The 25,447-nt window shown below is 36.6% G+C and overlaps 1 protein-coding gene across 3 annotated transcripts; it reads left to right on the forward strand.

The window, feature by feature from the left end:
- The first annotated feature begins 3,403 nt into the window (after window positions 1–3,403).
- mtmr9 (myotubularin related protein 9) lies at window positions 3,404–21,932 on the forward strand. 3 transcript variants are annotated; one of them, XM_041806141.1, is made up of 11 exons: window positions 3,404–3,441; window positions 3,843–4,027; window positions 6,146–6,254; window positions 6,341–6,466; window positions 6,553–6,726; window positions 6,870–7,087; window positions 7,216–7,377; window positions 8,085–8,226; window positions 8,439–8,659; window positions 9,038–9,189; window positions 19,649–21,932. In XM_041806141.1, exons 2-11 carry the CDS (start codon window positions 3,846–3,848, stop codon window positions 19,810–19,812), a joined length of 1,650 nt encoding a protein of 549 aa, XP_041662075.1. In that variant the 5' UTR covers window positions 3,404–3,441; window positions 3,843–3,845; the 3' UTR covers window positions 19,813–21,932. The 3 variants fall into 3 exon arrangements, with proteins under 3 accessions (XP_041662075.1, XP_041662074.1, XP_041662076.1); XM_041806140.1 differs by having other exon boundaries at window positions 3,407–3,441; window positions 3,815–4,027; XM_041806142.1 differs by lacking the exon at window positions 3,404–3,441 and adding an exon at window positions 3,513–3,533.
- Window positions 21,933–25,447: the final 3,515 nt, after the last annotated feature.

A 25,447-nucleotide genomic window follows, 5' to 3' on the forward strand; every position in this document is an offset into this window, starting at 1 on the left:
TTTGTTATCACATTGGCACATAACCGACTAATAAAGTCATTCACTGAGATTTTATGATCTCAAATTATAATGTTTGTGTTGAATTACCCACCAGGTTTCTTAAATCCAGTCGTTCTGATTTATGGGTCCACTCAATTCAGTTTTAATGACACACATCTCTCAAGATCCCTCAGTGGCACCACCTAGTGTCCATTTTTGATATGGCTTGATTTTGACATAGCATAATCCGGTGACAAACGCACATGCTTATACGTGCACTAGAGAAATGTTGAAATACTCACCAGTGAAGAAATCTGTCATTTTCATTTTGTCGTAATGAAATTGTCAACAAAATCAACACTCTGTTTATGGAGACATTAATAAAGGGTTAATAATGGAAAGCTTTCAGCTCTTCTGATTACTCAAATTAGATATGATTTTAACTCTCTAACAAACAGATAAAAAGATCAAATTAATTTACTGATTTATTGAGTTAAAAAACTACTAAATTAAATTAACCGGAAATCTTAGATCCATAGTGATCTACACAGTTTCTAACATTTTCATGTAGACGGTTTCACTGTTCATTGGTTTCACTAAAAGACTGGAAAATCTATTTTGATCTTTGATTTTTTTTTCTTCTTCTTCTTCAAGGGTTCAGACTATTCCAGACTGACCCCACTGAATGACCTCATCAGCTATCTTCTGTGTATTTACATTCAAATGAAGCCCGGCTCAATTGTTTTGAAGTGTTTGTACTAGGTCTGTCAACTACAACTACAACTAAAAGTTTAATCCAGATTAAATCTAAGATTTTCTGCAGCTTATCGTGGTTTATAAACCAAGAGAAATGTACTTCCTGTTTGGATGCTAGGAATGTAAGGATACACTTAACCTATAATTAGATTCAAATCCCAATTTTGGGTCTACAATATGGTTTGAATCCCATTTTTCCTTTAAAGAAAAATTTTTTAAAGAATATATTTCTTCTTATTTATTTTTTATTATCATCTTTTTAAACAAAGTAGTCTTTTTCAATTTTTAGCATTACATTCTGATTCAAAACCCCCAAAATGTGTACTTTTTTATATTTGTTACCTTGTTAAAAAAAAAAAAAAGTTAATAATGACAATTTCTCTTTTGGAAGTATCTTTAAAATAGAAAAATGCTGTTTGAAACAATTCCCAAAGAAAATAAATAAAAAATATATATATAAAATAGGATTATTTTTCAATTAAATAGCAACAGTGGAGCTTACGTTCCTGGCTTGGAATTAACATTTCACGTTTTTTTCTAAAGAAATATTAATCTACATTCTCAGGCAGAAGCTGAGACTTCTCAACTGTCACAATGTCCTCTTGAATAAACTCTGTCACTCAGGACAGAAGTGGCTGGTATGGAGAGACATGCTTTTGCTTCAGGAGAAAGCAGTGGTTTTTTTGCACCACTGGAGTGGACAGTTCCACTTTAGATGCTTTGCTCCACCAGTGATTAGCTTGTGTGGAGGCAGTTTCAGTAGTTTCTGTTTGTTCTGAGTACAGTGGTGGCTGCTGAGCTCAGATGGAAGAAAGCTGCAGCTCGCCTCACTCGTCCCAGTAAAGGACTGATACAGGGTTCACGCAGGCCGGCTTGGGTTGCCAAATTAAGTGAAAGTAAAAGTATTGTCTATAAATCTACTAAAGTAAAAGTAGAAAGTATTTAATTGAAAGTTTTCTTTGGGTACAGAGTAGCTAGTGAGGAGTTTCTACAGCAAAATACAATCTTTGTTTATTTGCAAGAATAACAAGAAAATAGATTTCTAACCAGGTTGTTCAGGTGAAGTCACACTTCTATAATAAAGTAAAATATACAGCAAAATGTGCAGTGTTAATTAAACTCATAGTGTTAAATTTAACAATTTAAAAGTGTCAATGTTAGTCCACACTACATATAGTTGACTATACTTTTGATAGTGCTAGATATTTTACAGTATGACACAGCTGAAGTAACTCTTAAGGTGGGCCTCCTTTGGCAACAACAAAGCACTATTTAACACTTAAACACCTAAAGTTACAGGCAGGAACTCTAACTCATTATGAGTTTCACGTAAAAAAAAAAAACAATATACACCACATCTAAACACTCTGCCCAAGTGCATGATGGAAAATTAGGACCACACATCCCCACATATTTAAAATGGCAATGGGCAGAGCTTAGATCAGTTGACTCAATGGATATCAACTGAGATATCTGTAGATATCTAAGTTAAGCTTTCTGAGGTATCAACACTCAAATTTCTTCCTGTACAACTGTTTTGGGATGTGATGTGGTATCTTTCTCTCATTATGTGCTACTGTTTAGTCAACAGGGGTAGAAAAAGTGCAAGAGTGTAGTCATCAAGTAAAAGTAAGTACTTAAGTAGAATTAAGTTTTGATTTCAAATGTACAAGTATCCAAAAAAAAAAAAAAAAACCCCGGACTCAATTACAGTCATTTGAGTAAATGTAATTAGTTACTCTCCACCCCTGAAAAAAGGTAAATGGTTTATAACACAAGGCATAGGTGACTTCTGCAAGTCATAAACAGCTGTTTATGAGTGTTTTTTTTTTTTTTTTGTGCAGTCAGACAGTAAGGGGAAGTGGTGTCGTTATTTAATACCGCTGTGGCTGCCAGAAGAGGTTGCAGTGGTTTAACCTCTGGTCCTCAGGTCTCTTTCTTTAAAGGTTTTCTTCCTGTGTTGCCTAGATTCATCTATGATGTTCTGGGTTTTTATTCTGGGCCTTTGTTTTTATTCTGGATTTTTATACATCTGGGTTTTTATGATGTTTTATGCCTTTCCAAGTTGATATGTTCTCGTTCTTTATAATATGTCTGCTGGGTTATTATGATGTTGGCTGAAATTTTCATAGGTTCTTCCATTGTCAGGGTTTTTTCTTTCTTGTGTTCTTTGCTTGTGTCATGCTGCTTAACTGTCTTAATTGGGATTCTGCTTATTGTCAAAGTACTTTGTAAACCTCTGTTTTTAAAGGTGCAGGTATTTTTACTGTGTTCTGAGAGAGCCAACAAAGCATGCATTGAAAAGGTACTGCTCTAATCATGGGCTTTATTGGCATAATGATTAATACATTAATACTGACTAGTTTAAACTCTTATCTTGAGTTATTGTCCTTTGGTTCATTTTATTTTTATGTAATGTCTTTAAAACCAAACATGGACCTTGATTCCACATAGATTTATGGGTATAGTCCATCTCATTGATCACACAGAATAATTTATTCCAGATTTTTTTTAATACTTAGTGGCATTTAAATGTAGCTTAAATTTCAGTATAACTGGAAATCAAATTTTATATATTTTTTAATTAGTTTATTTTTTTATTTTTTCGTTAACGCTAAGGGTCCGGAACTACATGTTCTCAAGTCCGTTTTTCCTGGCGGTTTGTTTTTATAAACGTACCAGTCTCGCCCAACAACGAATTAAACGGTAGGATTATTGGGTAGTTATGTCATAAATCGTTTTAACTTTAGCGTCAAACTCTTGTTTTTGCTCGAGCTGTGTTTTCTTAACCATATGATGTAAATATGAAAATCAATGGCGAATTAAATCGTTTTCTTTATTAGCTTGCTAGGTAGCGTTAGCCGCCTTATTTCCTGAATCAGGCTAAGTTTAGCTAGCTGTCAGTTGCTGCTGCATTTATTGGTTTAAACATCATTTCCATCAACGTCTCTCTTTGTTTCGCATAATAATCACCACAGCAGAGCTTACTTTGCTCTTTTTTAGCAGTGTCAATCTTAGCTAACCAGTATAGTCAGTGTTAAAATGACGCACATTTTTACTGTTTGCCTCCTGTATGCAGCCTGTCTGCTGTCTGTCTCTCGGCTCAGGTCATGGAGTTTGCAGAGCTGATAAAGACACCCCGGGTGGACGGTGTTGTTTTACATCGGCCTTTTATGCCCACTGTGGAGGGGACACTGTGTCTGACTGGTCATCACCTGATCCTGTCCTCCAGACAGGACAACACAGAGGAGCTGTGGCTGCTTCACTCAAACATCGACTCAATAGAGAAGAGGTAAAAAGCTTATAACAACATTTACCTTCATCATTTCTACGGCAGTGCCAGTATTGTCAGAATTTTCATTATTTATTATTATTTTCACTTAAATCAAACTTCACATCAAGTTTAAATATTTTAAAATCGTTTTTATCAATTGCCTGATAGCACCAGTTAAATTCTTTACTGTAGTTTTTTTTAAGTCAATGTATATATCTGTAATCAACTAATCAGTAAAGCAGATGAGCAGACCAAACTAATACTCCCAAGATCCCCTCTCTTATTAGCTATTTCATTAAATATACAGTATATTTATAGGATGCATTTTTTCAGGTTTTGGTTTATCATATTAGCTTTCAGTAGATGAAATCTCTTTTTGAGCTTGTTTTCTGAGTTAAGCAACCCCGCCTGCTGTTACCGTAGCATTCCTGAGGGTGGCACCAGGGGATCATTGGTGATGATGATTGTTCAGAGTTTTCGATTCAGACCTTGTGGTCAAATTTTATTTAATCTTTTATTCCCATTACAGAAACAACGATAATAATAATAACTTAATTTATATTGCACCTTTGAAAACAGATGTTTACAAAGACATAGTCTAGGCATGTACTCAGAGATTAATAAAATCAACTTCAACAATTGGATCAAACAAACAGGTCTTTAAAGTTAGACAAGAAGCTGTAAAAGACGGAAGCACAAAACTCAACAAAAAATTAACACGAATGAAAGGACTGGAAACAACCGATAATCTTAAAGGGCAGGTGAAATAGTAAAAAGTGAAAATATCTAGGAGAAGACAATACGATATGATAATAAGAGAAAACACATAAAAAAGAGGGCATCACGTCATTAGAGATAAAACAAAGATAAGAGGTGTATAAACAGATAAAAAGTGATAGAACGTTTTAGTGAGTTAAAGTCAAAGGGTGTTAAGAGGGTAGTAGAAAGATTAAAAACTTCAATAGAGATGTTTTTATTCTGTTGTACATGTGAAACCAACCAACTTTCTCATACAAGAGACATCATGGGTGCAAAAACCCAGACCAGAAACAAATCATAAGGCAGCATTAAACACACAGCCCAACATTTTCAGTGAGGATGAAGTAGCAAGCATGTACAAATTATCAAGAACTGAAATGAAACCATCCTGGCTTCAGTATTACTTAGTATTATATGTTTTATTGTGTCACTGATAATGAGAGTATAATGGATGTTGCTTGCTTATTTTCCCTCCAATTTTGTAAATCTGAAGATCATATTCTTACTTCACAATCAGAAATATTTTGGCATCGATAAAAATGTACTTATTTGCATCTTCATCATCATCATCATAAGGAGTTTTTACTAAGGTTACTAAAACAAAGCAAAGGTGAGTGGTGCTTCTACAGTTCAACTGAGTGATAACAGTTTAAATTAATCTGCTTTAAAGAACAAAGGGACGACTTTTAAATTTACATTACTCAGTTTGGTACATACCTCCCAACCTAGCTGTAAAACTCTACTGTCTGTTTTCAAAAGACATCCAGCTTATTGAAATTGGTTGACTAAATTTGGCAGAAGTTCACAGTTTGATAGCAGAGTTGCCTTAACAGATGTGTTATTGATGCTGCTCTTGTCATAGTAAGCAGCAGATGTGAGCATTTCATTTCCAACATTCTCTCCTTCTGTTTACTTTTATAGTGTAGGGAGGATCTGAAACTCTTTGGCAGGAAGTTTGATTATGACTGTGTGCTGTCATGTGATTGTTTCCCACAGGTCGAAAATCAAAATTTTTGCGGGTAGGAGGGTGTGAACTGCTTCAACATATGACACCACAAACATTCAGATCTGGGTAGACACGATACTAATGAGTTTGTCTACAGCCACGTTTGCATTACATTAGAGTCTGCATATTCATAGTGAGAGTCTATTCTCAGTATTTTTTCTGTCCCTCATAACTTCATATGGGCACCCATCCATGCTCTGAGGATGGTTTGGTCAAATGCAAGCAGAAGTATTAACAGCATAACATGAGGATGATATGTGAGGAGAACATGTACAAGAGGCAAAAATGCAAGCATCAGGCCTTTGTTTCTTTCTCCTGTCATTCTACCCACTGGCCTGGCCCTGTTATATTAATCCTTTTCTTTTATTCAGATTCGTAGGCTCTCTAGGAAGCATCATAGTGAGATGCAAAGACCTTAGGGTGATTCAGCTTGACATCCCTGGCATGGAGGAGTGCCTCAACATTGCCAGCTCTGTTGAGGTAAAATTAAGTGTTGATTGTCTGTTTTATTTCCAATGAAATCCTGAATTTGATTAACTAATAAGTGTTAATGTTTTCTTTCCTAGGCTCTGTCCACACTTGACTCAGTCTCCTTGATGTATCCTTTCTTCTACCGGCCCATGTTTGAAGTAATTGAGGACGGCTGGAACTTATTTCTCCCAGAGGACATTTTTAAAGATCTAGAGTCCATGGTACCCTTACGGTTCATAAAAACACATAACACACCTCTAATGCATTACCACTCTTCTTCTAAGGTGTTATTGTTTCCTTTTTCCAGACTGATGAGTGGAGACTAAGTGAAGTCAACAAGGACTTCAGCGTGTGTCCATCATACCCCCCTCTAGTGGCCGTGCCTAAAGATGTTGACGATGAGACGCTGAAGAAAGTAGCCACCTTCCGTCACAGTGGCCGTTTTCCAGTCTTGAGCTACTACCACAAGAAAAATGGCATGGTAGGCAACCTCAGTGTTAATTTTTCTAACTGTTGTACAAAACTATCTTTTGAAGCCGAGCTGTGAATTTGATAGACACTGCTTCTTAATGTGGTTTGGTTTTATTTGTATGAAAGTTTTATTTTAATCACTTTCACACAAAGGTGATGATGCGAGCAGGGCAGCCTCTCACTGGCACTAATGGAAGACGTTGTAAGGAAGACGAAAAGCTGATAAATGCCACCCTGCGGCCAGGCAAACGTGGCTACATCATCGACACGCGCACCATCAATGTTGCTCAGCAAGCAAAAGCTCGAGGTGGAGGATTTGAGACAGAGGCAAACTACCCACAGTGGAGAAGGATCCACAAGGCAATAGAGAGGTGAGGTCACCTAGCACTTTCTGTCTTTTTCTTGAAATATATATGTACTTTGAATAAAAAAAAACATGCACTTGACTGACTAATATAGATGCACTGTCTTTTGTATGTTAAATATCTGTCCTTTTTAGGTCAAACATCCTCCAGGAGAGCCTGATAAAGCTTGTAGAGGCGTGTAATGACCAGTCCCACAGTATGGACCGCTGGTTAAGTAAATTAGAGGCTTCCAACTGGCAGACTCATGTCAAAGAGATCCTCACAACGGCCTGCCTGGCTGCTCAGTGTATTGACAGGTCAGGGAAACAAAGTTTCTTTTTGTCTACTTATTGTCCTGCCTTTTTAAGCTTAAATTTTCTATATGGTTGTGAAGGTTTGGTCAGCTCATGGTGTTTAAAGTTTGTTTTACTTATACATTGGCTTGATTTTACTGTAATTATCATGGAAGGTAAGCCAAAAACATTACTGTTTATCTGCAGTATAAAGCTAATTTGGGGATGTCTAAGCTGTAGTGATTTAGAAGGCAACAATAACCCTATTCACATGTGCACAAAACTGCTGAAAAAAATTTCTAATATTTATTCATGTATGAAAACAAACAGCCTTATTTTTCAACCAGACTTTTTTCCGGCCTGCCCCCTTGTGTATTTTCCCCATGAAGTCAGGGTGAGCTGATGTGAACCCAGCAGAAAATATTCAGGAAAGTCATTACGACCACACAGTGGGCAGATGCGTGATGACATTAAACTGTTTACTTTTTACATTTTGTGTGCCAGGTCTCTTTCATATTTTTGTTTAAATTATGATTATGAAATTGAGTCAAACTACACATAGCATTGATGTAAAGGTGAAAAAAATTCTATAAACCTCCCCTCTGTGAGGCTTGTTGTGAACAACCAGCTTTGACAGATTTTAGAGGCAGTCCTTCTGGAATTGTCTATAAATATCCAGGACAAGCATGTGAAAACATCTTTAGTGACTGTTATCCTGTGTGTTTCCTCAGAGAGGGAGCATCAGTACTTGTCCATGGCACAGAGGGCACAGACTCCACTCTGCAGGTGACCTCTCTGGCTCAGATCATCCTTGATCCTGCCTGCAGAACCATCAGAGGATTCCAGGGTTTGGTGGAGAGAGAATGGCTCCAGGTTAGCCTCACTGACCTTTGAAACACAGCCCAAATGTTTTCCAATCCAGATGCTGAATGTGATCATGAATAGTTTCTTTTGAAAGCCTGAAATTTCACTTAGGTTACTAAACAGTTTGGTAGCTTTATATGTTGGTCATATAAGGAAAACAATGTGCCTTAGCTAATGTTTAATGAAGTCATAAATGGGGCTTTTTCGATCATTTATCCCAGGCGGGTCATCCGTTCCAGCAGCGCTGCGCTCAGTCTGCCTACTCCAACAGCAAGCCTCGACAAGAGGCGCCTGTCTTCCTACTCTTCTTGGACTGTGTCTGGCAGATCCTTCGCCAGTTTCCATGCTCCTTTGAGTTCAGTGAGAGCTTTCTGGTTCTTCTGTTCGAACATGCCTATGCGTCTCAGTTTGGCACCTTCCTGGGTAACAGCACAGCTGAGAGGTAAATCTGTTGGAGTTAATGTATAAGTCAATTCTTGCCAACTAGTCAATATGACAAAATGAATTCATACACACTTAGATGATCCACACCATACATCTATTACAAAGCTAAATCACAGTATTAAGGCCAGTAGTGTGTCAGTTACATATGGAGCCTTGTCCTTCACATCCTTAATCACTGCCCACTAAGCAGCTTTACTAAAACAGTTGTGGATTAGGTGACTTTCCCAAAGTCAGTCCTGAAGTTTTCCTTTAAGGGGATTTTTTCAACATCAATGACAAAGTCCAGCGTGCTTTCATTATACAGGTTACACACCTATTTTCACTAAACTTTAATAAACCACTGCTCTGATGCCACATTATATTTTCCTTTCCAAAGATCAAAACTGTCTCTGTCTGAGAAGACCGTGTCCCTCTGGTCGTGGGTTAATCGGCCCCAAGAACTGGAGCGTTTGACCAACCCGCTTTACGAGCCCAACAGTCTTGTGATCTGGCCCTCTGTGGCCCCTCAGAGCCTGCTTCTATGGGAAGGTAAGAGATGGACAAAGAGTGCATGCAGTACTCAGAGTATGTACAGTAGATGATGAAAAAGTGTTCACAAAGAGCGGCTGATTCACATTCCAATCACTTTATTAATTAATCACTAAAAATAACCCACTGAAGAAAACATGGGTTTTATTTGATAAGCAGATGACCAAAATAGTAGAAGTGCTTTTTCTTGACCTAAATTGATAAAACATTAACACATTTATTACGCAGAACTACAGATAGTAAATGAGCAGACAATGAGCAGTAACAAACAAAGTCACTGTGCAGCATTTTGATATTATATCTGAGTCACTACAAGACCAAAAAGATTGAAGCTGGCAGCTAATGTCTTGATCAGGGTTTGTCCATAAAAAATGCATGTTTTCTCTATAGGCACTCTAACGTTCTATTCACGTGAGCTGCATGTATAAGTGCAATAGGGGAAATTTTTATCTTGACTTTATCCAGAATTTATTCCACCCACATATATTTTCCACCTGAAGTTGGGGTGAGCTGGTGTGTGAACACAGCAGGATATAGAAAATTCACTGCATGGGAGTGGGAGAGGCTGGTGACGTTCACTATATTGACAGTTCAGGTCATATGTACATGATCTTTGCAAACTTAATGCACTTTATTAAACTGTTTTCTTTTAGTCACTTTGTTCTCTGCTATGCTGTCTATTGTTTGACTCTGCCAAACTACAGAAACATTATAAAGGCAGAAAGTATCATGTCATACACTGGACTATATTACTTCATCTTTGTCTGAAATTCAAGCAGTGCATTGGTGAAAATTTCTTAATAATTGTTACTCTTTATGTTTAGCAATATTTCAGCTCCTTTTACAAATGACTCAATTCACTTTAACACCCTCCCACTAACCACGGGATTTCAGAAAATGACTCCTCGTGATGTAAGATAATGATTCCAGTGAAATAGGATGGATACTAATCTTAAAATAAAATTTAGATCGTAAGAGGTGCAATAGCACAGTTGCATGCTGGGATTACATCGTAGCAATATTAGCTTGATTCATGGCTGCATGCAAGTGTCAGGTTCCAAACAGAACTTGGGGCAAAAAGAGTTTGCAGTGTCAAAAAATACTTCCAAAAAAGTACAAATTATACTGAGCCCAATCTACATTGTCTGCATTTAAATTTAACACAGAATGTTTAGTTTTGTCAGCTTTGCATTAAAAATGGTAATTATTCAGGAGACTTTTCACATAATTACAAACTTGTAAGTAGCTGTATAAACACCGCAGGTTCAGTTGGTTTAAAAAAACAATTTAAGCCAAATTTTTTTCCGAGACAGATATCTTCAGCGTGCATAATTCTGCAGACCTACATAAATCAATTTTTATGAGTTGTTGGCAATGATTGGGATAATCTTGTGACAACTACAGGTATGCAGCCAGTAATAGTTACCTCTGCCAAGGAGGTTCTGTGATCCGCAGGGTTTGTTTGTGAGTTTGTCTGTTAGTTTGTTTGCAACATAACTCAAAAAGTTATGGATGGGTTTTCATGAAATTTTCAGGACATGTCAGAAATGGCATAAGGAAGAACTGATAAGATTTTGGGAGTGATCTGGATCACTGTCTGGATCCAGGAATTTTTTAAAGGATTCTTTAATATTGGGAGATAGGGCTAATGGCGGAGGTGTGCGCTCTCCAAGTGCTTTTCTAGTTTTTTGTTATATGATCTGCATTTGCATATTTGCATGGGCCTACACTTACCAATCTTACAGAAGAGGGCACCATTGAAAATGCAGTACTTAAGAGCATAGCGTTCCTTTTGAGCCCATGACAAATACTGTAACCTACAGAAATATGTATATAAACTTCAATGTACACACGTTTTATTCAATGACTGACAGTTACATGAACCTATCAGAACACAATTGTCAGTATCTCAACAAAAATCAATAACACGTTTCCAAATAAATGACCTTTCCCCACAATATGACATCATGACCACAGGTAGCATGCCCCTTTTAGTTTTTTGTCACCCCTTAAAACAAACCAAAACCATGTCTACGAGAAGACAATAATGAAAATTACTCAATTTGAACAAATGTAGCATTTTCAGACCTCATTCAGCCCCATGTCTCTTATAGCTCACCATAAGCACCATGTCAGAGGACAGGATCTGACTCCATGTGGCCATCAAAGCTCATATGACTTCACATAGCACCTTTGCATTTCAGCATTCCTTCCCACACTTCTTCATGATGAATTGGCTGATGTGTTGGTCTTATTATAGGCTGCACAGAAGGTTCTGTATCTTCAGTGAAGCCTGAAACCCAGTGCTGTACAGTGACCAGGATGGTTTACTGTTAGTAAGCATTCAGCAGTCACACAGTGTGCATGCTAATCACAGTGCTTGTGCAGACTACATTCTTTTCCTGATTAACAATGTGATTATTTTACACATAGAAGCCTAATATTCCTCCACAAAATACAATTGAAATGGCAAAATATCTTGATGACTCCAGTATGCTGCTGATAAATATCAGATTAAGAATTAGAAGGAAAAAAAAGTCATGCCCCAGACAGAAAGTTTGTTGTTGTTGCAGTTATGAAGAATTTAGTATGAAAAATCAAGGAAATATAAAAACATCTGAAAAAGAAATAAACACAAGCAAGAACAAACACAACTAGTATGATCAAGTATTACCCCCTGGAACAGGCCCAAAACACCCAAATCTTTGTTCATCTCCTTAAGCTGAATCTGCCCTCCAAATTTCATATCTCTTGGTGATAGTCACTTTTGGGCTGGCTCCGTAGAAGCACATAAGGTAGCGCTATTGAGGCAATCCGTAAGGACCGTGTGTGAAACCTGTATCAACCTGGCATTTTTCAGACCACACGTGTGCCAATTTTCTTTAGTTTTTGAGCATGTAAGTGGGCCAAAAGGAGGTTTCAGTAGTATTTTTTTATATTAGTATTGAAATAGAAGCAGTAACAGAACACCAAAAATACCGGGGAAAAAAAATACAAAACAGAAGAAATTACAACCAAAAATCAGAGCAGTTAAAATGATGTACGCAAATAAACAAAAAGCTATAAGCAGTGAGTACATTAATGAAATGCAATTGTTATAAAGGTATAAAATATAAAAGAAATAGCACTTGCTACAAATGTTTTTGCCAAAGTTACTGAAATATAATTAATGAGTATAGAAATATAAGAAAATAAACACCAAATGAAAGAAAAAGCTGTAAAATCCAAGCCATGAGTACAAAAAAGCTTTATCACCTTGGTTTATTTGGCTCCAAAGCTCACTTCTTTTAATTAGAAACATCCAGTGTTTTGTTTAATAGATCACGTGCACAATAAATGGTTATGAAATGTCTTGGTTTCTAAAATCTGTGTGAATGAAATGAAGACATTTTGCTTTTTTGAACCTTCAGAAGCATCTAGAAGTTTGCATGAGATTGTATTAGGGTGTTCTGAAGTTATAAAGATATAAGATTGATGCATTATTGTGGATGTATCATTAACACATTAATCATAAGATAACCCTGAAGTTATTGAGCGCCTCCATAGTGAACCACCTCTGGATGTTAAACATCAGGGGCAGAGGGAATCCTGAGAATTGAACTTTGTTTATTCCGACATCCTTTTTTTTTTTCCTAAGTTGGGCTGCCTAGGGGATAAACTGAAATAAATAATGTCTCCAAAAATGTTTAGAGAAGATAAACTCAGTTTTTGGTTATAATTGTTGATCCTCCTATTCCCTAAAAGTCCTGCGAAGTCCTGCTTGAACTTGCAGAGTGTTAAATCAGTTTAAAGCATTTTGACGCTACACAAAAAGAAAAGATGGGGGATGGGGTCCAGACAAATGAGGGGTCATTAGGTTCAATGGTCCTCTGGGGCCCCCATCCTGCCTATAGCCTCAGAGCCCCTCCCCCTCTCTGTCCGAACTGAAATGTATGTGAACAACTGGGGCACGTGAAAAGCAGCAGACATCCTGCTTATGCAACGTTTTCATGGGGGGATGCAGACTCCTTGGCCCACTTTAGAGACCCAGTGGAGGTCAGGATCTAAAGGTCTTGATGTTGACACAAACAAGGACTGACATACGAACCCAGTCTTTAACCATATGCTCCCAAACTTTTGACTGAAGAGTGTGAGAAAAGTTGCCGAGTCATTTGGAATGAAGTTTGGCAAGTTTTGGCATATACAGCAAAGCAGTGTTTGAATGCCTGAGCTCTGTGGCTGTGGGAATCTTAGGCTTCATTTTAGTACGTATGGCGCAAATCAGGAACAAAGAACCTCTCAAAACTGTTTAAGTTAAGCTCTTTTCCTGCTGTATGATATATTTTCAGCCAGGGCAAATATTTGCCTAGCACTAACCTGAAATGAAGAAACTAAAGTGCTGCAATGTCTAATCAAAAAAAAAAAAAAAAAAGTTATTTTTAAGTAAAGCATTCCAATGAGACTTGAGTGAAACTTTCAAATGACCTTTTTTAAACATGATAAATTTGTTATGAACAACTAGTTAAAATAACTAGGATCTTAATAATGAGCTAAATTCATGAGTTTTTTTATACTGATCATCCAAACTTCCTGATTATAGCAAACTTTCCCCCACAGTGACTTTAAAGTCACCTCCTTTTGTGTCATTAAGATGCATTTCATTCCAGTCATGCAGCACATCTCTGTAGTCACACTTGTATTTCAGGTATTTCTGTCTAAGTCTCTCTGTCGAAGTCCCCCACCCACGAAGAGACTCACTTTAGACTGGTTTCATGTTAAGGGTCATGGACGTCATGTGTTTGACACTTGTAGCTTCTGCTTAGTGATACAAAAAATCAATTGAGAAGAGTTTTGCTTTTTTCAAGTATTTTTGGTAGGAATGCATGATACTGGATATTTCCCAATATCTGATCTGTTGATTTTTACCACTTAACTTTAGTTGATACCAACACCAATATTTAATGCATGCAGACATAAATCCATAGTCAAAATTCAAAATTTGAGGATGAATAAATAAACAAATTGCAGTCCTTAAAACAGACTTCAAAGTGTGAGGGATAATTATGACTAAAGCAACGACTTCAGCTGATAAAGGTTTGTTTGCCCAGCCTAAAACTACATGAACTTATTTGTTTGTACGGTCGATGTTTACAGCCGATATGGGCAGATTTTTGGATCCAAAATATTAATTTTTGACTACCCTAACCCAGCAGAAATGTTTTTATCTGCCAATGCAAAAATTCACTTTTGAGATAATACCTGCTGATCTCATATTGTGGAATTAATTGATGTTTGAAGCATTAACCAAGGCTCCATTTAATTCATTTTCTTTTGCAAGAAGCAAGTTTTGTTCATGATATTATGTTAACAGAGCAGACCTTAAAGCTTAAATATGTAACATTCGATGAGAGCCATGTAGAATCAACTCTACTCCCCCTCTGTTCCTGTTCTTCTCCCTGTTTGAGCTCTGTAGCTCTGCCCCTCTTCTCACATATGTTCTCATGGGTGCATGTTCGTTGAATTGAATACTAACGGTGGCAAAGCTCCTATGGAGTTTGGGGGGGGGTATTTTGTGCCTTTATTTGATAGAGGAGGACAGTGGATAGAGTCGGAAACAGGGTCAAGAGTGGGTGACATGCGGTAAGGGGCCTCAGGCTGGATTCGAACCCGGGCCGCCCGCATACATAGGGAGCGCCTTTAACCACTGGGCCACCTGCTCCCCCCATGGAGTGATTTTGCTCTGCTTTTCCACCCAAATCAATGGCCAGATTACAGGCAAGAAAATACTTTGTCTCAGCATGAACAAATTCTACATAGGGCTGAACACTGCTGGTAACTCCGCCTTTGTATCAACTTCTCACTGAGCTGAGAGGCGGAAGTGCACCTACTATAACAGCCATATAGGAACGCTCCCTCTGACCTGAGCCATGATTGGCTGCGCATGCTAGCCTCCTCATTGGCTGTAGCATCGTCCCTTGCTGGTTTTCCTCAAGTGAGAGTGCAGCGCGAGGAGGCGTCGCAGAAGTTATTCTGTTAGATGGCTTTAATAAGAAGACTCTGACAGGTTGTGTTGTTTTTGTGGGCATACAACACTAAAAATAAATTGCTTACTGCAGCTTTAATGTTCAATTCTGATCTTTGGCTTTGATCTGATTTTTTTTACCTCCACCAAGGAAATTATGTGATCTGCAGGGTTTGCTTGTTTGTTTGTTCATTTGTTAGCAATATAACTTGGAAAGTTGTTGATGGATTTGATGAAATTTTCAGGAAATGTCAGAAATGGCATAAGGAAGAAATGATTAGATTTTGGGAGTGATCCAGATCACCGTCTGGATTCAGGAATTTTTTTAAGGATTCTGTACTATTGGGAGATAGGGCAAATGGTGGAGGTCTGCGCTGTTACCACTTTACACCAGGAGATGGCGGACATGAGCAACTTGTATCCCAGCAGCATTTTGGGTGTGTTTCTATTCAAAGTTTTAGAGAATATAGAGTTTGAAAAATGCACACCCGGTTGAAGAGATGAGTCGGAGCATAACAGAGAGAAAGACAGCAAATTGTAGCGAGAATACTCACAATGCTGGGAGGAATAGAGGAATATTCACCCTCTGCCATGACTTCCAGTCCAGTGAGACCATGGGTGAAACTGTCAGTGCATCTGTTGGTACCAGCAGGCACTGCTGCCACCGTGACACTCCACCCATAGCAAAACCAATGCTTTGCCTCTACGCGTGTCCACCCCACCAGGGAGGGAGTAATCAGTGAATGCCGTGGTGGGGGGGCACATGGGGACGGATCCAGGAATTTTTCAAAGGTTTCTTCACTATTGGGAGGTAGGGCTAATGGTGGAGGTCTGCACTCTCTGAGTGCTTTTCTAGTTTGTTTATGCTGTAGTTGAATTCCAAAAGATCAGATATGTATCTGATTTGGTACCACATATAAAGTCAGCCTGAATCTAATATGAAAATAATCTGTTTACAATGCCAGAAAAAATCAGATATGAGTCACAAACGAGCCAAAAATCTGATTTGGGTCAATCTTGGCTGATTTGATGTAGCCTTACAGTTTAGAACAGGGGTGGGCAATTAGTGGCCTTCCACCTGATTCAATGCAGCCTCCATGTAAATGTCCTAAATTAATTTATCATAAATGTGAAGAAAATATGACCAAAATGACTTAATGCAAGAAAACAGAAAAAAAATTCTCTTAAAATACTTGATTACTTTTATATATTTGGTTCTTTGCAAAATATTAGAGGATATAACTGGCTGTAATTGTGTTATAAAACCTTTTTCTATGCATCGCTGAATGCATTTTCAAAAAGATTGATGTGCAAGTAAAATATACTAAAAAATAATCAGTAATTATTGTTTTAATTTTATAGAAAATGTAGCTTAAATGGATTTGATTTGGTTTAGTTTATTAAATGTATAATATGCATTTTAGTTTGAAAATATAAATGCTGTTTCAATAAATGATCATGAAAGATATATATTATTCATTCATTGAATTATTAGCAATCGCAGTGGTTTAACGGAGAACATTCAACAGTTTGGACCTTAGGCATTGAGAATTAAACTCATATGGCCGTGTTAGAAACGAAGTTGCCCATCCCTGGGCTAGAAGCATAAAAAAACTTGGAACTGAGGCCTTAAGCCTCCCAGCAAACAGATACAATATTCCCACCTGTCAGTCAACTTAGCCACGCCTGGGGATGAGTATTGATAGGATTTTATTGATACTGTTATTGATACTGACACTACTCATCAGTACTGAACTTACTGATACTTGTATGAATACTTCTCTTTTAGTTTGGGGTAAAAACAGACATAACAATATCCAGATTTAAAAGACAATTGAAAATCATGTACTTTCCAAAGACTCGGTCCTGATTCATGAATCTCACAAAAGCAAAACACAAAATATAAAAGTAACTCTAAGCTCTAACTCTCAGCCTAGAAATAATCAAAACAAACTAGAAAAGCACTCGGAGAGCGCAGACCTCTGTCATTAGCCCTGTCTCCCAATAGTGAAGAATCCTTAAAAAAATTCCTGGATCCAGACGGTGATCAGGATCACTCCCAAAATCTTATCGGTTCTTCCTTATGCCATTTCGGATATTTCCTGAAAATTTCATGAAAATCCGTCCATAACTTTTTGAGTTATGTTGCTAACTAACAAACAAACCCTGCAGATCACATAATTTCTTTGGCAGAGGTAAAAATAGCATTTTTTTTTTATGAATAATGAAATGAGCTGTAGAGGCCGAACCAGGTTTTTTTTTTTTTTTTTTTTTTTTCTTTTTTTTTTATCATATTGTGAACATGCTGCTGCTTTTAAAATGGGCATTTTAATACAGGGCCTAATCGGGATTCTGTAGCGGTTACAGCCAGCCTCAAGCGGGCACTCAAGAACTGCCAGTTTTTGCACTTGTGTGTTAGCTTTGTGTCAAAACTGCTGCTTGTTTTTTCTATACCACAGCTTTACTTTTAAGCTGCCATTGTTGCAGTTTTCAGACAGGTGTCAGACGGGTGTCAATGACTGCTACAGGATTTTACTGTGACTTTGTTGACTTCTTAAGAAATCATTCTACTGAAAGATAAACAAAGTAAACTTAAATGACAAAAATTAGATATTGGAATGACACATTTTACAGAGACAGAAATTTTTCTACCCCAAAGTTAAGGTTGGTTAACTTCGTCATTCCAGTTACTGGTTAATTTGTGAGAAAATACCACCAAAACTAATGCTGGGCAATGATGACAATAATCAAAATCACGATTATTGAACTTTTTACTTCCATTACAGTTAATAAAGTAATGAAGTAAACCCCCAAGTTGGTTTGTGCTGTAAATTCTAAATTATATTAGAAATATAATATTATCCTAAATTATATTATACATATAATATTATTTATATATATATATAATATAAGATAATTAGAATTTTAAAACAAATAATTGAAATTTTGTATGTTTTAATGTTTAATGTATCAACCTTGTGTATTTTGAGAATAAAATTGTGTGGCCAAAACTATTAAAACGTTCTCTCTAAACAATTTTGTGCCCTTATAGTAATTAAACCAGAGTGGTACTGATTACAATTTGAATGGCCGGTTTTTAAATTAATAGAGACCTCCTAAGAAAGAATTACGATGATGGAGTTTTTCTTTCCTTTAAAAACATCTATATATTTTATTCTAAGTTTTTGGAGCTGTTTAATTGGATGTCTAATTTTGTTCCCATAATAAAAATCTGACCCTTAATCTTTTTTTTAAATTGAAAAAATCTTCAAAAGTGCACCAAGTCACATGACCCATCCCTCATTTGAACTCAAACTAATCTTCACCAGAAACTGTGTCACACCCTTTATTTAGCCTACTTTATTAGTCAATCGTTTATGCTAATATGTTTTATATTTGTAAGCCTAAGTAAAACAAAAAATGTGTTAATATCTATTTATTCCATGAATTTGATTTTTGTGTTTAGTTTACATTCTGTGTATAAACAATCATTTTTAACACTCTGTCCAACCCACCTCCTTAATGTAACTCATGAATAAATCTAATCAAATGAACAGAGAAGTTTACGGCGGCTGATTTTTTTCCTGAATCCTGAAGGAATTATGAATAATCCAACAAATAACTACAATCAATTAAAGTTCAAATCTTTTGGGCTACCTGGCTGCCTCCCTCTTTTCTGCCCTTACAAAAGAATTTATGGGTGAAAGGAGTTTTATCATGGTTAATATCTGATAATTATCAATGCTGGATGGCGTTTCCTGATTATAGATCAATCCTTGTTAACACATGCTCACACGTTGAAGTTTTGTTATTTAAAATGAGAACACTGTGCAATTATTTTTTGAATTTAATTATGGAGTCCATGAATGTACCACTACCCAGCCCACAAAGTCAACTCAGTGTGAGTTTTCCTCCATGGCGGTTCTGTATAGTGGACTTGACGGGTGGTGTCATGTGACTGTATCTTCTTCTTCTTTTGGGTTTTTACCAGCCTACATGCCTTGCGACACCTGGATGGCTTTCCCGTGCCTACATAGCCTGTAGTGTGTTTTGAAAGGGATGGAGGATTAGTAAAGAGAAAATGACAAGGGGAAAAAAAACAAAATAACCAACACAGCAGTTTTACATTGGTTAGAGGTTATTTTTTAATTAATGGCCCCACACTATGCCATACATGTCAACTCTAAATTTTGCATGTAGTACCAGACAGCTAATGTGAGAGTCAACATACATCATATGTTCTAGACGTCAACCCCTTGCATCATAAATGTAATTTTTTTTTTTTTTTTTTTTTTTTTTTTTTTTTTTTGCGCCTGTTGATGTTGGCTGAAGGCTGAGCCTACAAGAGCAGTTATTAGGACTTCAGAGTCTATGGAAAGCTCTACGGACATAACAAAAAATTGTGACTTATTTGATTATTCATAAATCACTCACAGCTGTCTTCCCCTTTTATTACAGGAGTGTTTCTACGCTGGAACCGCTCCTCCAAGTGTTTTGACGAAGCCTATGAGGAAATGGTTCATATAATTGAATACAACAAGGAACTTCAGAACAAAGTAAACAGCCTGCGCAGGCAGCTGGCCGAGCTTGAAACTGAAGATCCTCTGCTGCAGACGCCCTAGAGAGAGAAAGAGAGTGAGGAGGTGTGAAAGGAAACAAGCAGGTAGAAAGAGGTAGAAAATGTGAAATTATAAACTTATACACAAAATGGTCAGTGTCAAACTAGTATAAGGCTTTGCTTAGGTTTAACATTTGCCTAGATATACAATCCAAACAAAAATCATTTTGAGTAATGGTTATAACATTTGCAAATTTGATTTCCTGCACTGACAGCATATTAAATTCAACAACCATAATCCTGGCGTAACATACAGATTATATAACTATAAAAAGGTTTGTTGTGTCCATACTCTAATAACCAGATTGCACTCCGTCCCCCTTTAGCTGTCCTAGGCCTCATGTCGTATCACACTGTCTCAAAGATTTTAAAGATTACTGTACATTTTGGGGCATTGATCTTGTTTATAAAGTAGACAACCTACTTTGAATGTTGATTTACAGGGTACCACACGTTTTCCTCATACATCCTGCTGAATATATATATGCCGCTGAGGCACTGCAGAGTAACTATGGCAACATATAAGGTGCTATAAGGCAGCATGTGACTTTGCTGCACGTTGAGATGACATAATCAGCGTAGGTAGGGTCAGCGCCTACTGTTCTGTTGAATGAAAAAGGCGGATGGTTTGACAAGGACCTGACCAGAATATATTGATTCTTCTCATGTTTATTGAATGATTACCATACATTCCAGTATGTAATGTAGCCAGAAGCATAAAGAAAGATTTATTCAACACAATGTTATATAAAGTTTCAGTTAGCCTGCCTGGTGATGTTTGGTCAGTACAACCTGATTGTGTAAAATAGCTAAGAACATGTCTGAGTGATTGATGCAGCAAATAGAAGTTAATGTGATCATGTCTTGCCTTTACAGAGTTGATCACATAGACTGCTGTCAGCTTATAAAGTTAAAATGTTTTATTAAAGTGAGACGTTACTCTTAAGAGTCTTTTTAATGAAAGATATAATAGCTACCATGTTTAAGATCATAATAAAACAAAATGCATATCTGCTTTTTTCAAGTTTACATCCAAATCTGATGAATCTCATCTGAAAGGCATTAACATTATCAGTAACATAACCACATATAGAATTGTTAATCTTGTTAGCATGTTTTGTTGTCAAAGTCAGCTGCTGGAGCTGTTTAAGAAAGTTAAATAATGAAACAGATCCAGCAGATGTAACTAAAGCTAGGTTGGTTCACATACAGAGACACTGTGTCATGGGAACATTGACACCAGTGTCAGTGCCAGAGTCTCACACCCTAAGCTAAAATTTTCCCATCAGCCTTTGGCTCAAGTCCAGGAACTGCAAGGACACATAAAAACATATCTGAACATTTCTTAAATCACCTGCATCGTTTTTGCATGCTAAAGCACAGTTTGTCTCCTGTAGCTCTCACAAGTATTGCATACTGTAGAGAAAGCTTTATACAGCACTTTAAGTAAAAATGTGGCAAGTTGGGGTACAACTAAATCCAGCATTCATCCATATAGATAACTGCTTGTTTTTCCTGTAAAGCTGTGTTTTATCTTCTTGCTTCATATCATCGTATATTTATAAAATTTGTAGCTTCAGAATGATTAAATAATCACACTAAACTGAACTGATTCCTGCCACTACACTTAACTTTACATAACAGGGGTAACTACATATAGCTGTACTGAAAACATGTTTCACTTTTTCCAAAGGGACACATTGCCAACTATTATTTGTGTGCATGAATAGAACAGTTACTTAAATAAAAGTAAAAATATGAGTTGCATACATACAGATGTCCTGTATGTGCATAGTGCATTATAATAACTTTAAGTAATCATTGCTTTAAAATCAATGAAAGTCTGAGAGATTGTCAGCAGAAGGGACAATGATGCTTCTGTCTGTTGTGTTATCAGCTTTGTTCAATGCCTTACTGCAGAATGAAAATAGTGCTATTATCACTGCTGTTCAGGTGTCTATAAAATTGTTATTAAAAGTTTTTTTAAAGGTTTCAAGCCATTAAAGATTACAGCACAAAATTTATTAATGTATTGTTGTCCATTGGTTCACCGGGTCTTCACACATTCAGATGCTGATATCAATTACATGCTCATTACCTTTCTAGACATTTCATTGACCATAAAAATGTTGGATTAACCTTGTTTTGTGTTTTTGTTTAAGGTTGACATTCAGCATTATTGAAAAATTGTGATAAAAGTCCATAATTAGTGCATTAATTTTTAAAATCTCATTAATCGCATGCTTTATTGTCCCTTTCAGCACATGTCCAGTGGTCCTGTAAAATATGTACACCACGGCTCCTTTTTCTCTCATTTCACTTAAAGGAGACATATTTTACCCTTTTAAGACAAGTTTATATTGGTCTCAGAGATTTATTGGCATGAAAAACATGCTGACATTACCAAAGCAGTATACAAATAAATGTATAAATTATCTAGTTTATTCAATAACAGAAAAAAAGAGTCCAGTATTAATATTGTTTAGATATACAAATATTAAAAACATTTACTCCCTTGTATGTTTTACCCTTTAATTGATTTTATAAATCAACCAGTCAATATAATTTGATTTTACTGACAAGAAATTGCCAACAAGAAAGTATTATGTCAAAGTGAAAATAGATTTCAATGAAGTAATGATAACTGAACAAAAGTCTGTTTTTTGCAGCATGTTGTAAATGCCACATCTTTGTCCTATCTCCCAGCAGCAATTTTAGATATTTCTTATCAACACACAAAAAAGTTAAACTTGTTGATGGTCTTGCTTTCTTTTGTTGGTCATAGAGATACCTTAAAACTAATTTCAGTCTGTTTTATGAGCTGCTGAAAATCCCTTACAGGAGCTTTGAACATCTTACAATTGTTTTTTTCATTCCAAATATAAATCCTAAAATGTTTTTACTTAAAATGGCAATTTCAAGTCACATCTGATTGTTCAAGCTCTAGTGACGTCAATGTCTGCACGTGCCAGAGGTCTGCGTTTCCATTACAATGGCGGGTGACTTGGAATTCACCTCTTCCACATATTTCCCCGTAAGGCTTGTCCGAGGGTTGATAAACAGCGACCTCACTTAACATGTTGTTGCCGTAGCTGTGACGAGAGGATCATCTGCTGAGGTGACTGGGGCATAAATAGCCAGGGGTCAGCTGTCTCATTGAGGCATGTGATTAGAACAATGTTTTCAGGGCTATTATCCAGCCATCACTCGTGTCTCTATATTGATGTGGCCTTGAATCTGTCACCACCCTGATTACATACCTGAGAGGTTGCTTAACACTATGTTCCACCAATAATGACAGATCGCTTCAGTCAGGTGTCTTGTGGAAATAATGTTTTCTCATTTTAAAATTATTATTACTCTATTCCAACCTGTGATATTTGAAAATGCATGTAATCAGGATTTCCTCAAAAGTATCCTGTTTGTTTTTTGGCAGAACTGTGTCAGTTTACACATTAACATGTTTTTGAGTGGGTCATTTCCTCGCCAGTGTTGACAGGCGTGGGGGTGTGCACCGATCCACCACTCACATTTCAGCACGGATCTTTTACACACCCTACGCTCTCTCCACTCATACATTTTCATCATCTTTGGCCCTCCCCTATCTTCCACAAACAAACCTCAAAGTCAAACAGAGACTGCTTACACACATAACAGCTCTCATTGGATAAACATGAATTGATAATGCTGGAGATGGAAGAGTTTCAACACTCCTAACAGGTCACACAAACTTGGAGAGAAGCCCCACAGATTTGCTTTAAAGTGCCTTCTCAAACAATGTAATTAGATGAACACTAAAATGTTTGATCACAGCAGTTTGTTACAAGTTTGCTTTGCTTCATGTGTAATTAAGGTATGTTTAAATTTCTCAATTTCTCAATGGTGTGTGTCAGTGTTTGCATAAACCTTTATTTCAAAAAGCAAAGACACGTGAGCTTATTTGGTCTTACTTAATGTTAGTGCGTCACTGACTGTTCAGCCAAAAAATCAAACCTGCTCATGTTGGAGATGAAAAGGGTGCCTATTATTTGGTTCTGATGTTGGAATTATTTCTTTGTGCTACTTTTAAACCTTTTCTTTTTTTTTTTTTTTACTTTTTTTTTTTTTTTTACTTTTTTGCTACCATAACCCTTTTTTGTTGTTTTTGTTTAGTTTAGTTTATTTAGTTTATTTGTGTCAGGGACAATGTCCAAAATTACATTAGTCTCAAAAGAGAAAAGATGCTTTGTACCAGATTTAGCTTGCTAGCTAATTTCCATCTGTAGTCGCTGGGCAGGTAAACAATGACAACAAAATACAGAATCAATCAATCATAATCGATCAAACAAGCACACACACATCTGCATTCATTCAGCCACAATACATTTCAAGGTAAAAGAGATCAAATTACATATATTAAAATCCGAATATGATATTCATCATAGTTATAAAACAGTGATTTAAAAGATTAATGCTGACAAGACTGATTCCTTTAAATCCACCTTTTCACCTCTTGAGAGAAAATGTGGAAGTCTGTGCAAAGTTTGAGATTGGTTGGAAGATTATTCCATGCTTTGATAGCTTTAAAAGAAAAAGCAGACTGTGCAAAGGCAGAGCTACGCTTAGGGATACTACAGTCTCCACTAGAGGCACACCTTGAAGATCTGCGTATATACTCAGAACGAAGTTTAACAAAGCTCTTCAGTTCCCTTGTTTTCCACTGTTTTGCTACTTTTAACCCATTTCTGCTGCTTTTTGCCAATTCTTGCGACTTCTTTTTGCTACTTTAATCCATTTTTTGATACTTTTTGTCAGTTTTTGCCTTTTTTTTTACCACTTTACCCATTTGCCACTTTTTTAAACATTTTTCACCTACTTTACCAGTGTGTTTTGCCCAGTTTTACCATGTTTATGTCAACTGAACTCATTTTTGCCACTTCTTTTTACTACACATTTTTATACCTGTTACCCATGTTTTCCACCTTTCCGCTATTGTTAACCAATTAAGAATTTTTTTTAACCATTTTTTTATTTTTAACCTGTTTTGCCCCTTTCTACCTCTTTTGCTGCTTTTTTTTGTAAATTGTGGCCCAATTTTGCCATTTTTCACCACCAATTTGTCACTTTAAATCCCTTTTTACTGCTTTTTGCCCATTTTACCAAAAGTCTCCACTTTCTTACAATTTTTGCCAATTCCTCTGCCATTTATACCTTTTTTCCTATTTTTTTGGCCACCTTTTGCAAAATTTCACTATTAAGTACTGCTTTTTGCCTCTTTAACCCTCTTTTGTCTCTTCTCACAATAATTAAGTTTCTTTCTATTCACGCTTTCTCAGTTTCTTCTACTTTATTTTCTGGCATCTTGATTTTTGTGCAGATTATGGCCTAGCTATGAAGTTTACATTACTTTCCTAATCATTTAATTCAGTGTGCCCATCCACATTGTTAACATAACCAATAAAAAGGTAGTTCTGTTAAAGGGATACATTTTTTTAAGGGGTTTCCATATTGTACCAAAGCATAAATAAATAAAACTAGTTGTTGTTTCTTTGAGTAGTGGTTATTATTAAAATTACAAATAATACATTATCACAGCTTTACTTTACAATAGGCTGTGATTTTGCTGGGCCCCAGTTTGGCTGAGCCCCAGAAAGCGCTCC

This window comes from Cheilinus undulatus, linkage group 14 (genome assembly GCF_018320785.1).
Source record: "Cheilinus undulatus linkage group 14, ASM1832078v1, whole genome shotgun sequence".
In the NCBI taxonomy this organism is placed as follows: domain Eukaryota; kingdom Metazoa; phylum Chordata; class Actinopteri; order Labriformes; family Labridae; genus Cheilinus; species Cheilinus undulatus.